We start from the raw sequence: 16458 nt of genomic DNA on the forward strand, positions 1-16458 counted from the left end.
GTGATCCCAATTATACACATCAGGCTAACTAGTGAATGCCAGTTTGTCAGTGTTTCAACAAATTGACACATGAATTTATTTTAAATATAAAAAAGGGGATGTTCTGACCTGCTGCCTGGTGCATTGCTTCTGCTGCCATTTGCTAAGTAGAATGGTTTTGTCTGCCATCTCTGTTAATAAATGTACAGAGTGACAATTTAGATACTTATATCTAAATTGATATTTCGATTTTCAGTCTCTGGCAGGCTGCATCACAGCCAGTAAGAGGGTCTTACTTAGATGTGTAAAAAATGTTTTTATTGGTAGGGACACTGGCAGGGTGACTGACAGCAAAAAGCTAGTTTGATTGGTTTTGTTGATACACAAGATGCAAAGCTATAATGACTGGTTTTAGTAAGATAATTACATAGTCTACCCATGTATCAGTGCTGTTTTTTTTTTTTTATTATAAGCAGTCTACCACATGCTTTTTCTCTTTTAATTATTTTACTGTAGGTATTACTGCAGTATCTAAGTACTCCAATACTCTAAACACATTCCAAAATACAAAAGTTCTTGCACGTTTTCACATGCTATTTGTGTTTTATGGCAGTGTTTAATTTATTAACGATTATTACTGGCTCTTCCACTGCATTTTCTTGTGCCCTGGATCACAGTGGCTGCTCACTGCTGGCCATCTGACATTTTAATCAACTTGACCACCACTCTGACTCACTATTGACCAACTGTGATATTATTCCACAGTGGAAATGATTAAATTAAGCTGCACGACTGGAACAAGCCTGAATTAGCCAAACAGACAGAAGCAGGAAAAGACTGAAGTTGCCAGCCGTTAGAGGATATCAGATGCTAGATTGAATCGCTGGAATAAGGTTGGGGGATTATGGGGCTAAGCCAGTTTAGAGATGAAAAAATTTAAGGAAAAGGCTTTGCAGCTTTTTTCATAAAAAGGAATTATATTGGGACTGAATGTAAACAACCCAAATCCTTTCTTCTGGCTTGTAATGCCTTATAATTGCAAATGGTTTTTAGGGTCCAAAAATTATCTTCGGGTGAAAGCATAAATTTTGAACATGATATCCTGGACAATTTTCAGTCCCTTGGGTATCATTAGTCTCCTTTCTGCTAAAGGCTTTTTAAGCTTTAGCAGCCGAGGTGGCAAAGTACAGCTACTGTATTCATGTCTGGTTTTTAAGTGTCTGTACTTACCATATATACAAAAGAAAGAAAAAAAGAAAGAAAATCGCTACTTTCTACTCATCATCAGGGTAACTTGTTATCATCAGACAGCTTCATGGAGTACCTAACAAATCTAAACTTAAAAGTATGTATTGTATTCATCATGGCTGTTTGTATCATAGACATATAAAATACCTATATATGTCTATGGTTTGTATTGTGATGGCTAGCTATTAGCATTCAGCTAGTTTGTATCATCAGAGCTGTTATTGTTTGCTAACATTTGAGAAAATAGGAATAAAGCTGTTGTTATTTAGCCTTAGCAAATGTTTTCCTACACTCCGTGGTTCCTTGGAGAAAGTGGCACTAAATAATAATTAAGATAATTAAAAAAAAAAAAGATTAATAATAATAATAATAATAATTATAATAATAATCACTAAATAAAATCTGATTGTGAGTTGACACAGATGTCTTTTTCTTTTTACTTAACATACTTTTCATAAATTTAAGGGTTTATAATTAGCTAATTTAAATTGAGTGAAGAATTTGAAGCTGTGTTTTAACTTTTACCAGAGTATTTATTTAAATGAGTAATTGTACATTAACCTGAGTGAGTAACTTTGCTACTCCTGTTTAACAGTTAGTAAATATTATATTATAGCTAAGAATTTATGCATTCATGTTCCAGTTTTCACTTCTGGTTAATTCCACTGGAATTTCTTAAGCAACAATATGTCATTGTATAAGCCTGCTATAGACATAATGTATTCTAACACTGTGGTTTTATCACTTAATTGACAAAAAGACCAAGGAGAACAAACAGTTGAGCATGAGTAGTTCATTTCTCCTGAAACTCTATATCCACACTGCTGCCTCACCTCTGCTGTGTTTTAGCACCGTCTCAGACGACTCACTTCACTGTGTCTGCTGAAGGCTCCAGACTGATCCTTATCATCTTGCTTTTTCATGGCAGAAGACATGACAAATTACTAATGAATGGTGTAAAGCAAGCTTTTGTGTAAAGGTGTTTGTATTCGCATGTTTAGATAAGCGTGTGCTTTCTTATCTACAGCTCATGCAAAGAATCTGCCAAAACAAGCTGTTATCAGTGGTTTGTAGGATATACCTAACTTTGAACCTAATTCAGTTTTGATCATTGGTTCCTTGAAATCATATTTTTAAATGAAATTATACAGTACAATGCATAGGTAAAGAAATTCTGTAAAGCAAAAATAGTGAAATGAAAAAAATAAAAGATCAGTAAAAAGCAAAAACAAAATGAAATTAATTTTTGTTGGGACCACAAATGTGAACTTCTTGGATAACCTTCCATGGCTCTTCTGCAGACTTTTGACCATCTCACTTGCTTCAGTCTGCAGGGCCCAGACAACCCTGATGATTTTTTTTTCATATGGCCTGTCAGAAAATTTTCTGTCTCAAATCTAAAATTTGCTCTTTTCTGCTGTCCTTCTAATACTTAACATTTAAGGCAAAATGTAAGAATTTTGCACACTACTGCACATATCATTTACGAATATTTCTGAGTGTTTATATCAGAAACACATTACCTTCATTCATAAGTATGGAACAAATGTGATGGCATAATTACTGTATGCATTCATTGTCCACTTTATTAGGAACACCTGTACACCAGCAATCATCAGTCGTGCAATTATCCAATTAGTCAATCATGTGAGCAGTGCACAATGCATAAAATCATGCAGATACAGGTCATGAGCTTCAGTTAATATTCACATCAGTCAATGTTCTCCAAATCATCATACCCACTGTAGCCTCAGATTCCTGTTCTGGAACCTGAGTGGAGCCTGATGTGTTGTTCTGCTGTTGTAGTCTTCCACCTTGTTCTGATATGTTGTGTATTATTTTGTTCTTTGCACCATTCTGGGTAAATTATAAAGATTACTGTGCGTGAAAGTCCCAGGAGATCAGCAGTTTCTGAAATACTCAAACCAGCTCACCTGGCACCAACAATCATGCCACAGTCATAATAACTGAGATCACAACTTTTTCCCCATTAACTAACTAACTAAAGCTCTTGACCTGTAACTGCATGACTGCATGCATTGCACTGCTGCCACATGATTGGCTGATGCATGATTGAGCAGGTTTACATGTGTTCCTATTAAAGTGGGTGTGCAGTGAGTGTACAATTATGGAAAGGATTTAACAAATAAAAAAAGGAGAGTTTTTTTGTGACAAGAATTTTAAATGTTTTTATTAGCTTTTTTTTCATTTATTAAAGAGAATGTCTTTACAACATACATTTACTTATGAATCAGATGTTAAGGAGGTTGGAGAAGGACAAGGAAAAAACCCTTGTGACAGAACAATATCTTACAGGCATATAAATTTCAAGCGATTTTGGAATGTCCAGCTCTGTTCACCTCTAGCAGTGTGTAGCAGACAGGGTGAAAAACAAAAGGCACACCAAAGAGCCCACTGTCCACAATCAGCATCAAAAACCACAGGCCAAGATACATTACTCAGACAATGAGTGAGTGAGTCTGAGTGGCCCTTCACTACTCCTAATCTGATCCCAGACGGCCAGTGCAGTCTGAACCTATGTACATGTTAGTCCAAGTAACATAACAGTAGAGGAGAGGAAGGAGCAAATCCTGCTACCCTTCACTCTAACTGATGAGTGACTTCCATATCGGAAGGAATGTAGTAATCTCCAATCTACGCCAGTCTACAGAGACTAGACTAGGTGAGTGTGTTGATCGTTTGTGGAAAATTTGAGCTATAAAATGTTTCAGGGAAGTAGTTATATACTCAAATCTGCTGATTAAAACCCTCATTGTACATAATAATCCTATAGTTAGGAAATTATATTAGTTGGCATCTGTCATAAACATCAAAAGCATTAAATTGTTCCCTAATATTATTCAAGTGCTTTTCTTTTCACAGGAGCCAGCCTGTATTTCCTGCCTAAAAACTCGATTTCAACATGTATATTAAGAGCTTAGTGTCATTTGGTGGGAGACATTAGACGCTAAGAAGCTGAATTTGAGCTATTTAGCCAAGTAGCCATTTAATTACATTGTACCAGCCAGAACTAAGGAGACTTTCCCAGGAATATACAGTTAATCTGCAAAGTGTGAAACAAAAGTAAGAACATCATCAGCCCCTGGAAAAAACAAAAACAAAACAACAACAACAGAAAAACCCAAAACAAAAACAACAACACTGACAGCACTGCTAGCACAACAAAAGGGCTGCTTTCAAGTGTTTCATTGGCACAATTAGAAATCAATCACAAAATATGCTGTGTGGTTAGCCCCGCCCACCCGATATTTCCCAAGTGACCAGAATGAACAACAAGAATACCTACATTCTTTAGTTGCTTTTTTTTTTATCAAACAAGGAAAATACATAATCATAAGGACTACTATGTAACAGTTAACAGCTAACAAACTCTTCACTACTCAGGGGTGTAAGGCACAAATTTACACATGGAAGAAACAAACAACAAAAAAACAGGCTATCAAACATGTAATTCAATAAGAGGGTCTGTGTGAAGATGAGACTAGGAAATGATACCTTTTAATACCTGCCAAATGAAATGAAATCCATTTGTGTTGCAAATAATATGGGGATTTTTTTTTCTTCCTTGGCTCAGTCTTTGCACGCTTTCATGCAAAAAGTGAACCAGAATGGCACTCAGTGAAGCTATGGCCATTAGGATTAGAGGTTGCTGACACAATCCACAGTGCTGAATGAGGATGCACATGGAGAAGTGAAGGTGTGTTTACGGAGTTCCAGTTTGAGGATTGTTTTATTTTCTCTCCTCTTCAATGTATTTTTTTTCACAAAGGGAGATTCATCTTGGTGTGATGCTTGATCTTAAACGTTCTCGAACTCCTCTGGCAAAGTTCAATAAATAGCTCCTTGGATGCCTTAATTCCCTCCATAGCTCACTTAGAAACATCCAAAAAAGTTTAGAGGACTTTGCTTCAATGAGTTGTACTGGCTCCAGTTGAATGACTTTAAATAATTTTACATAATTAATTAAAAATTAAAAAGTTCTCTCTCTCTCTGAGTCTAAAAAGAGTCAGTCTTTCTTCGAAAGCACTTTATTAAAAATAAATACAACCAGCTATTAGTACTAACAGTCACGGGTTATTCAGTCACCTGTTACAGTAGACAATTCTTCAGACCTCGCTAAAGGCAGAACTTGATTGCTGTGTCCAGTAGCTGCAACACTGAGAGAGGCATTTCATCGTTTTTTAATCTTACTTCACAGTTTTCCTTTGTAAACCAGCTGTTGTTCCCGGCTGAGATCGCTGTTGTCCATATGTTGTTTTTTTTTTCTAACTAGGGTATATCCCAGCTTTAGAACTATGCAATTACACTCCTCTCTGTGATCCATAATGTGCTTTTGGCAGGCTGTAAAGAAAACACCAGTTGCGACATGGTCGTGTCCCCAGCCTGACATAATGTCGTCTTAAAAAAAAAACTGAGCTAAATAGCAAAATCTGGCTCAGTGACAAGAGATTTGAGAGTCCCTCTCTTTTCGGTAGCAGGTGTTTACATCTTTTACCATGAGGGAATCAACAGCCTGAGTTAAACACGTACATTTATGTGAAAAATGTTTTTTTGTGTGTTTTCTTAAAAAACAGTGAGCATTTCCTGTACACAGCTGTACAACACAGATTTCATGTTCCCCTGTCCAAGTTGCGCTGATTATGTCCCCGAGTCGCTGCACTTAACTTTCCCAGAGAGGGCAAACTGTGAAGGTTTGGGTGGGACATCTGGTTTGCGGTGCCTGGAGCTGCAGCGAGGCAACGAGCCGTATGAGCTCATGCTGGAGTGACGTGAAAGGCCTGAAGGAGAAGAAACGTGCATGGAGTCAAGCCTCTGTGGAGCCGGGGGTGGTGTCTCGGCACGGCTAAAGCTGCGCTTCCTTGACAGGTGAGACGAGTTGGATGAATTGGTGTTGTGCTGCTGCTTCTTCAGGCCCATTGGGTATCCGCGACAGTACATATCTAGCCTCTTGCCCATCTGAGGAACAGCTGGGGGTACCACAGCTGCTAATGAGGCCTCTCTCTGGGGCACGCGGGGTGGCAGCCCATCTGAATCCACCATTACATTGTGGCATGGGCTCTTCATTGCTTTGTACTCCAGCGTAGCTGCTTGATCATCAGGCAAATCTGTGCGATGTGGCTGCTCTACATACTCATGCTGGTGCTGGTAGACCTGCTGATGCTGGTGCTGTTGTAAAGGTAGCACCACCACACTGGGGATGTGGCCTGGAGACGCCCTCAGTGGCAGATCAGTGCCTATCAGGACATTAGGTGAGCCCATGGAGACCAGCTCTTTGGCGCAGGCATTGATTAGGTTCTGGTTCCTCTCCCAATCCCGGCTGGCACGGCTGGGCTTGCGGCGGAGCTGCATGGGTGTTGATTCGGGTGTGGGAAGTGCCACCAGGTCCAGCTGCTGCTGCTCCTCGGATTTGATAAGTGTCTTACCATTGTGCATCAGAGGAGCGAGGATGGCCTCGGGCCGGCCATCTTTGGCTTGCGTCTCAAATAGGCCTGTCAGCTTGGTGACACTGTTCATGGAGCCACGCCTGGAGTTCACAGCCTCCTTGGGTTTTTTGTGTGCAGAGAGCTCGAGATGGCGCCGACGATGGTCACATACACAGTAGACCACAATACCAGAGAAGATAGCACCCATGATAAATGCCAGGACCACAGCCACAGCCAGCAGAGTGATGGGCACCATCTGATCACGGCCCTTCTGGAAGCTCTCACGAATCACGCCTGCAGGTAAGAGTTGAGAAATTCTTTAAATGAAACATTTGCGTCAAACATGGTCATGGTCAAAAATGGTCTAAATAGCATTAATTATCAGCACCAAGCAGGGATCATCTAATTGGTTATGTCAGGTTTTTTAAATGGATAGAGTGTAACATTACAGTCTGCCAGGAATAAATCTCTTCAATTAAGTCATTTGTGAGGTTTTCTCACTGGTTTAGTGTTGCTTGAACAGTGAAGCATGAAAATAAACTCTAAATAAGGATTTTAAACTCTGCATTTATATCAGGGATTAATAAAAAAAAAACATGCCATGGATTTAAATTCCAGCATCACAAAGCAAAACTACCCAAACACTGTAGCTGATAGCAGCAATGATGAAAGCTAAGTACCAAGTGTGAGGCGAGGACCTTACAGAGTACTAAAGCAATGAACTCTAAGAAATAGGGTTCTGACCAAAACCTTTAAGGATTTCTCCGGAGGAACAAACCAAAGAATCCATCTGCTGATACAGGCGATACCATCTATTATTTGGAATAATAACATACATTAATTTTAATTATATGAAAACAGTTTTTCTGAATAGAATATGCTATTATTTGTACCAAAGTGTGTGTATTTGTGTATTTGTACCAAAGATTTTTAACCTTTGCTGTTATAATAACCTCCACTCTTCTGGGAAGGCTTTCCACTAGATTTTGGTTGTGGGGATTTGCCCATTCAGCTACAAGATCATTAGTGAGGTCAGGCACTGATGTTGGGTGAAGAGGCCTGGCGCATAGTTGATTTTCCAGTTCACCCCAAAGGTGTTCAGAGGGGTTGAGGTCATGGTTCTATGCAGGCCATTAAAGTTTTTCCACACCAACCTTGGAAAACCATGTCTTTATGGACTCACTTTGTGCACAGGGGCACTGTCATGCTGGAACATGTTTGGGCTCCTTATTTCCAGTGAAGGGAAATTGTAATTCTACTGCACACATATATTCTAGATATTCTAGAGAATTGTTTGCTTCCAACTTTGTGGCAACACTATGGGGAAGACTCACAGTGTATTATCCATGCAGATATTTTCAATATATTTAACTGAAATATTTTACAGTAAGGTGGACAGAATTAATCACAAGACTTCTCAAGTCTTGATGTTTTGTGATGAGAAATGTGATTTGTGATATATCAAAAAATGTGTAGCAGTGGTACAGTTGTTTGTGGTATTTCTGTGACTGCCAATGCAGTCAGAGCAAGTTTTAAAAACAGTGAAGACAAATACAGTGCATAATACAGTGTAAACTTGCTTCACTCTTGCAGGTATTGTTTGGGAAATACTGTGCTACAAATTTCATCAAACTTATGTTAAAGCAAAGTTTCTAACTATAAATGGAAAAAAGTTGAACGTGTTATTCTTTAATAAATAAACCATTTGCAATCACTGACAATTTGGTGTGGTCTAAGAGGAATAAAACACGTTGGGACATGCTGTTATAGTAAAATAATCAACTTTGCAGAGGTAACACATCATCCATTGTTGATTATTTTCCTATAACAGCACTTACAAAATATTTGATTCCTTTCTTAGCGGATAAAGTGTTATAACATCATCAGCTGCAGTCACTTTCAAAACATTTTATCATGTATTTATCATTTATCATGTATTTGAAGAACATAAGAACAGTTTGAATGTTTGTACATAAGTACATAAAAGGGAAGAAGAAGAAGAAGCAATAAATTGGCTAGAAGGAAAAAAGAAAAAAGGGGCATAAGTCTTGGGTAGAGTAAAACAGTATGTTAGCAGTGACAACACTCAGCACAGACTCATCTGTTTTCTGCAGGATTAAGGCAAATGGTTTCCATCATCCATACAGACACACTAAGCTGCAACATGTCTAGAACAGACTGCGATCCAAGTCGCAGTGGCCTCGTGAAATCCACCCGGTCAGCCTGGTGTCGCTCCGATCCTCAACACCAGTGATGCGGTTATACTTCCCTGTCTCTAGCTATGCAGTACCCTTATCAGAGAAAGTATCTTGTTTTTTCCCCTCAAGACTTCTGTGGATCAATAGGTTTTGTCTTGTGGCAAGTAGATGAATTGATGACATATTTTCTGAGACCCTGGATGACAAAGAGACCCGGTTATACAGTACACATCTGCTTCTTCTCTGCTAATGGAGAGATCTGAGAAGCTTTTCCTTTCAACCTAGTCTGTGAGTTTTTTTTTCTGCTTAAGTGAACCATTTTCCCCCTCACAGCTCTGTATTTGATGTTTTGATGGGTTTCCCATTCATAACACCATACTGCCTACAGCAAGATATATCTGCCTGAAAGAGAATTTTAAAAGGACTCAAAACCTAGGTTTAGAATGTGAGTGTTAATACAGACTATTACAGTCTGTAAAGCTATCAGAATAAATGGTGAGTTATGCTCCTGTTGAATAACATTTGTTAAAATACAATAAATCTGATTGTGATTACCTGGTAGTGTAGTTTAACTGGTTAAGGTTAAAAGAATAGTGCAAACTAAAATGCTAACACGTTTAACAATCATTGGAAGCCTATTGTATTAACCCTAACTGCTGGCTTATAGTTTATTGCTAGCTTCATTAGCCATAAGCTACATTAGCATTCAGATGTTTTGGAACAAGGCCAGTCTAGGAATTTCACCAGCAGTGTCATACATGAGGAGGGATTTGTGGGAATACAAGTGGGGAAAAAAAAACTTGTCATGGAACAATGCAACCTTTTTTTCTTCTTAAACTAACAGTTGATTTGAAGAATATATATATATATATTTTTAAACCAGATCCCATAAAGAGATAAGATGAACAAATAACACTGCTAACTTTGGACTTTAGCTTGTAATATTACTGTTTATTAAATGTGTCCTTTTGATACAAACACCATGTACTTTAGTTGTGCTTGCTTTTAAATCAGCTTAGGGTTAAACATGTGCTGTTCTTGCCTCTGCTTGCTGCTTTGCTAGCAAAATTAAAGCCTACAATTTAAATTCTGCTATTCAGCTTCTTAGCTTTTTGTACCATTAATCTCTAGCTGCCTTTTGCATTACCTAGTGAGGGAGCTAGCGGGAAAAAAATCAATCAGCCCCATGAATATCTCACCCCCAGAGCAGCTGTAGTCTTTCCAGATTTACTTCCACCACCAAGGTGCATAACCATGAGGGATTTTTTTTCCAGTATATGAACTTGCTCTAAAACTCTAAGGCTAATGCAGCATCTCGCTAAAAGGTGAGCAGGCATGTTTACAACACATGTATCGACAGTTAACTTTTTAATCCTAGGCCAGAGTAATCTTATAAGAATAACCTTGAACTAAACTACATGATGAAAGGAGATTCGGCAAGTCACCTGCAGGAAGAACACTGAGCCCTAAATCTGTGTTGTCTAGTCAGTGAACCATGTTTGAAGTGGAGTGGAAAAAAACAAGCTTTTCATTGAACATCAAGTGCAGGGACAGAAGCTCACTCGGTCCCAGAGAGGACGAGAAGTTAAAGTGCTCTTCCTGTGCCTCTATGGGCCACTTGCTCTGACCTTGACATTAGGCTACTAAGATATGGAGGGCCCCACTTAAACAGAGCCCCCAGGCTTCATCAGACCTTTGAAGATTCCCAACTTTCATGTATGAACAAAACTGTTTCTTGAATTGACTTCAAAGGACCTGCAGCTATAAAGAAGTGCTGGTCCCAGACAAGTGGAGCTCTATTAGTTAAAGGCAAATGATTGCAAGATCCCGCTTACATTTAAAACCTTATTTTTCTTTCAACAAATTCTTTTGATTCCATCTGGGTGCTCTAAATAGCTTTAAGTGCAAAAGTAATCGTGATGACTAATTATACTCAAATAGTCTACTCTTTAAAAATTCATGCACACCAACTAAAACTTATTCATGTAATCTTTTCCGGCACGGGTTGTTGACATAAAAGTAGTCACAAAAACAAAGCTCAAGCTGAGAATCCTCATATCTGAAATTCATGAGGCTCCAATCGCAGATAAATTAGGTATCTTGGAAAATGCTTCGCTGCATTCGAGTGAGTTAAATCAAATCCAAAGCCTCTCACTACGCTCTATCCTGTGTGAAGAAGTGACAAATATTCACACAGAAAAAAAGTCATTTTTTCTAAAGAGGCTTCAAAGGTACATGAGGTCCGTTTCGAAAGAGGAGACAGTTTGGCAGTCGTTAATGGTGATGTCTGATTTGAAGGAGAAGATGATTGGAAAGACAATTTAACCTCACAGTCAGACACGTAGGTCAGTGAACGGCTCACGGAGGATTTGGAATGACTTGCAGAAGCATGAACATGTGTGTTGACTGACGTTGGTGTGTGAAGCTCCATTGAGGGCTCCAGTTCAAGTGACAAATGTTCCTGTTGATTCTGTTCAGATTCTTATGTGAGAAAAGTGACATCCTAGCCAAGCAACCAGCATGGAAACTGTTCTGCCACTGCATCTCTAATATGTTTACTTCTCTGCAAAATAATCGAATACTCTCTCTCTCTCTCTCTCTCTCTCTCTCTCTCGGAATGCTCCTTTTTGCACGTTTGCACAGTGAACAGGGGGTCTGTTTTAACATCCTCCATGTTTGATAAGGGCTCTCTAATGTTTAATGTTACTAGCACAAATTGCAGTAATCCTCCTTTTTTTTTAGAGAAAGAATACTGCTGTTCTAGTTATCTAGTTTAGTTGAATCTATAGGGCAAACAACAGAGGTATGGATTTAAATCACAAATTTACTGACTTCAGACTGACCAAAATAAAAATAATTTTCGACTATTTTTATTGACTTTAACACCAATAACTTAGACATGAACCCTTAAATAATTGCTGTATTTTAAAGTCATTAGTATGTGATTAGTATTATAAGGTTCTACTTGGGTAAAGATTGGTAGATAGAAACTTATAACTCTAAGGTCATGATCGAGATGGACAATACTTGAGTAGTACTTTGTTACAGTACTTAAGTATTATTTTGGCATATTTATACTGTACTTGAATATTACTGAAATTGAATTGATTCGTAGTTACATTTCCAAGGAAAAAAACTTACACTTAACTGCTTACATTTTTATTTACTTCACATAACTCGTTATAAATCTTCAAGGTCTCTACTTCTCTCATCCAGCCAATGACTATATGCTATACATCAATAGAATGGACTCCGGTTAGGCAAATATGGCAAACTTTGAGAACTTTGTTCAATAAAGATTGAACTTCTAAAGATTGAATGATGTTTTCAGGCAAAATTATGTATTTGCTTTAAAAAAAATCATCTTCTAACAGTTTTAGATAAGTAATAAAAGTTACTTTTCACATGAAAACATGACATTAACTTCATTTCGTCAGGTAAAAATATTTACTATAATCATGTCAGTGCCATAATCTGTGCTGAGCTCCATCGCCCAGAACATACCGTGGCCTACAAATATGGCCACCAAGGACTACAACACCCACGCGTCTCATTATTGTCACATTCACACAGTCACCAGCATACTGATCACACACCTGGACACAATTACCATTCACATATATAAGCACACGCCATACACTCACACGTTGTGAAGTACCTGCTCAGCTCACTGTTTGTATTAGTGTTCTTATTCATGGTTTTTGATCTGGTCTGTTTTCCAAGGGTTCATTATTTATGTAAATGTAATACACTACAGTTACTTGGCTGATGATAAAGTTTGGCATGTCATTAATTTAGACGAGGAACTCATTCTGACTTGTTCATAGCACTTCACTTTGGACTCGTCTGTTTTTACTTGGGACTTGACTTGGATTTGAGTGTTAAGACCACGGACCTGTTCCCACCTCTGGCATACATACTATACACTGCAAAAGACTGATATTGTGTTCCAAAGCTACTATGTCTCAGGTCCATCATAAAATAAACATCTTCCATAATTCCCTCAAAAAATAACACTATACTATATTAATGTCTTTTGCATTTAATAAATCCTTTAATGTGGTTTACATGTTTTCTGGGAGCACTGATGGCAGTTCATTCACTTCAGTTGTCATTCATTTCTTATTTCTTCCACTAAATTCAGTCAGTTTCTGCAACATAAAGTTATTGTCTAAACCTTTAACTTCAACATTAAACTGGATGCTGTGGCAGGTGCATTTGCTCTCAGTGTCCTGAATGGCTGATTATGTGTATGCTCTAGATCTCTACATCTGCAGAGTGATTTAAAAAGCTTTGCCTTCTAAATCTTCTGACTGAGGCCATCAAATGCTTGCTCAGTGCACATCCAGGGGGATAATAGTTAAGGTTTAAGCCTGGCATATGCCACACTGAACATCTTTTCCTTACATCTCTGACGCACACGTCACTTTGTTTACAAGTGCACATTCCCCTTTTAGAAAATGTCAAGCTGGCATTTATATTGCCTCCTGTCTACATGAATACATCTAACATTCTAATCATAACCAATATTATAAAATGTCATTTCTTAGATGTATAAAAAGTAACCCTGACATATGAGATCTGTAAATATGATAAATCATACAAAGTCTATATGAAAAAGAAATCAGTAAGGAATCAGGGCGTAAACATTAAAAGTAAATGTCCATGGGTTAATGCGGACGAGGAGAAGCAGAACTGGGTTAAATCTAAAGCCAAATTTCTACCCTGAATAAATGCAGCCTTAAATTACAGTGAAGGTGAAAGCCACTAATATGAACATCATTAGGATACGAGTAGCTGAAAATAGTGATCTAGTCTAAACCCGCCTCTCTCCATAACTGTCAGTGTGATGGAAGACCTAGTTGTAAAACAGTGTCAAATGTGCTATAAAATTGTGAGCATTCCATAATGAAAGCTCACTTTGCAGATTTAACGTCTTTAGCCAGGAAATCCCCATTAGCAAATGTACACACTGGCTGAAATCCAGATGGAAAAGAGAGGATTTCAACCATAAAACAAAGAAACTAGTACACTGTGCGGCACTTATCATTAAATGGAAGGTGTAATCATGTGCGCTCTTCACACTTGATCTGTACACGGCTATCACGTGTCAGCTCTCAGTTCACAGCTAGTGAGCCCCTCCTGGCTCCAAGCAGTATGCTGGGTAGGCATTAATGATGATCATATATTGCATGCTGTTACAGCAAAGATTATTCTACATGGAATATAGGCCGAGAAAACTCCAGAGAGACCGCTTTCTATCTCAGTATCTATATAGCTTTTATAATTGACCTATAAATTTGAGAGGCACAGAGAGACAGCCACAGGTTGGGGGTGGGAAGAGACAGGGAGAGAGAAAGAGGGGGCAGAGGGAGAGGGAGGGGCTAACAGAAGCCATTCCCCAGATGAAGGAAAGAGAGATACATCTCCATTTGGTAAGAGAGAGGATGCGCTGTACAGTAGATTAAGGTTAGTAATTGGTGGTAGCTACATTAAGGTCCAGCCTTGGAACATTCCATCTGGGGAGATGAAAGGTCCTGGGGAAGGGAGACTACTTACAATGGCAGCAGATGGTGGAGGTGCAGATAGGGTGGGTAGGATTGTGTGGGTGCACACACACACACACACACACACACATACACACACACACACACACACACAAATGAGACCAGACACAGAGTGCTCAAATGTACTGCGAAAAATGCTGCCACCAGCCAGCTTTGGCACGGAGGGACTAAAATACCACTTTTTGAATATTCATCAAATTCAAATTTTGCCTGTGTTATACTAATGTGCCAGAGTGCAGCGACATCACAAGCCTAATAAAAGGCAGAAACGAGGCTGTGTAAATTAACTAATGCTTATATACCGTTATTATGCAATATATACACTCTGATACATGAATAAAATCTGTAGTGTTTTTAAACAAATAAACTCCTCATGACCATTTTAGAAAATGATATCAAAGCACAGACAGAGTCCCTGCACTTTTTTCTGTTTTTCAGAGTACACTTGGTCACTTTGGAACTGATGACGCCCAGCATAAAGGTGTCCACAGGAGGCAAGAGGGAAGTGTGAATATGAATGAAGGTGCTAATAATATGTAAAGCAGAAATAATATTGCAGTGGAGGAAACAGCTCTTAGTACAAAAGATGTTCCAAAGCCAAATTCATGCAAGACCAAGAAGCAAACATCAAGACAGCAGCGTGAAAGCCAGTGAACATCATTACTCATTTTGAATAGAATGAAAGCAGCTTATGTGTAACTGATTACGATAGAATAGGCAGTATATAATAATAATAATAATAATAATAATAATGCGATAACAGAAAAGAAACAACAGCAAAAAGAAGCATTTAGATATGGACCTCTTGCCTACACCACAGCGCCACAGTGTTCTGGACGGCAGCACTGGGGATTGGCAAAAGAGGCAGCAACAGTGATGCCAAATAAGCAAGCCACTTCTCTGCCACCATTGTGAAAGTTCAACAGGTGTGCTGCTTCCAGTGACCATGCAAATGTAGGAAATGTCCTTGTGACTAATCTATTCTCTGGCGAGGGTGGGCGATATGCCAAAAATATCATCTCGTGATACTGAAGAGATGGTATACATCGTTGATATTCTGAAAATCTTATGACATAATTTATCCCGATATTGATAATATATTGTCATAACACCCAGCTCTAATCTGTTTATAAAGGTGTATTCTAAAATCTTTGCTCAAAATTCTGCACCTTTCACAGTTTTAAAAGTGGGAGTCTATTTTAGGAGCACAAAAACAGTTCAGCACTACTACACGTTATCGTCATGTTATTGTGTCGCTCGAGAATATGAATGAATGAACGGTACATTTTTAGCACTGAATTGTTGCTCGCCTATTGGCTTGATTCCGGCTATACTGGCTTTCTTGTGTTCCTATGCCTAAGTGTGAGAAGGTACAATTTAGTTATTGTCTACAGAATCTTGATGACACACTGCACATATCCTGCCATCTACAAATTATATACCAAATGAAGTAAATGATAATGATTTAACATTCAGCAAGTCTGTGCAGCACATCACTACCCACATTCAAACAAAGGTGGAGCAGTAAAATAGTGCCAGGTGAGTTACAAGATTACCTCCTGTGTTTTATCGAGTCTTACTATAAGACTTAAATAACAGCATAATAGCTGGAGAACTGCTACACAGCACATACGCGGAGTATTTGAGTTTCTAAATGCGAGTTTACAGTCTCAGTGTTTGTCCTGTGGAGGCTTATTGGAGGTAAATTTGTGCCGAACTCTATTTTAATAGCACACATTTTTCAAAACACAAATTTCAAATACAAATTTAGAACACTGTGAAACGTGCAGAAAAGATGACCTTTGAAGAAAACACTAGAATCATTGTTTGACCTAGTAATAAGACCTTGAAGTAGTAAGGTTTGGATGGAAGAGTGTATTTTACTTTCAAATTGTCAAAGACAATTTGTCCTCAATGTCCTAAAATGACCTAAGACGCTATATATTTCAAGCTGAGGCTATGCAAATACCTCAGGGAAACATTTTCTAACTTAATTTTCATTTTCTAACTTAATGTAACTCA

At 38.4% G+C, this 16458-nt stretch overlaps 1 protein-coding gene across 2 annotated transcripts in view; it reads right to left on the minus strand.

Annotated features, from left to right (window-relative positions):
- Nucleotides 1–1647: 1647 nt before the first annotated feature.
- The window catches only part of sema6a (sema domain, transmembrane domain (TM), and cytoplasmic domain, (semaphorin) 6A), a 65986-nt gene continuing 51175 nt past the window's right edge, over nucleotides 1648–16458 (minus strand). For both annotated transcript variants that reach the window (XM_026913394.3, XM_026913385.3), the window contains one exon: nucleotides 1648–6965. In XM_026913394.3, coding sequence (XP_026769195.2) covers nucleotides 5887–6965 — 1079 coding nt within the window. In that variant the 3' untranslated portion in view covers nucleotides 1648–5886. The remainder of the gene's footprint in view (nucleotides 6966–16458) is intronic.

This window comes from Pangasianodon hypophthalmus, chromosome 8, assembly GCF_027358585.1.
Source record: "Pangasianodon hypophthalmus isolate fPanHyp1 chromosome 8, fPanHyp1.pri, whole genome shotgun sequence".
NCBI lineage: Eukaryota > Metazoa > Chordata > Actinopteri > Siluriformes > Pangasiidae > Pangasianodon > Pangasianodon hypophthalmus.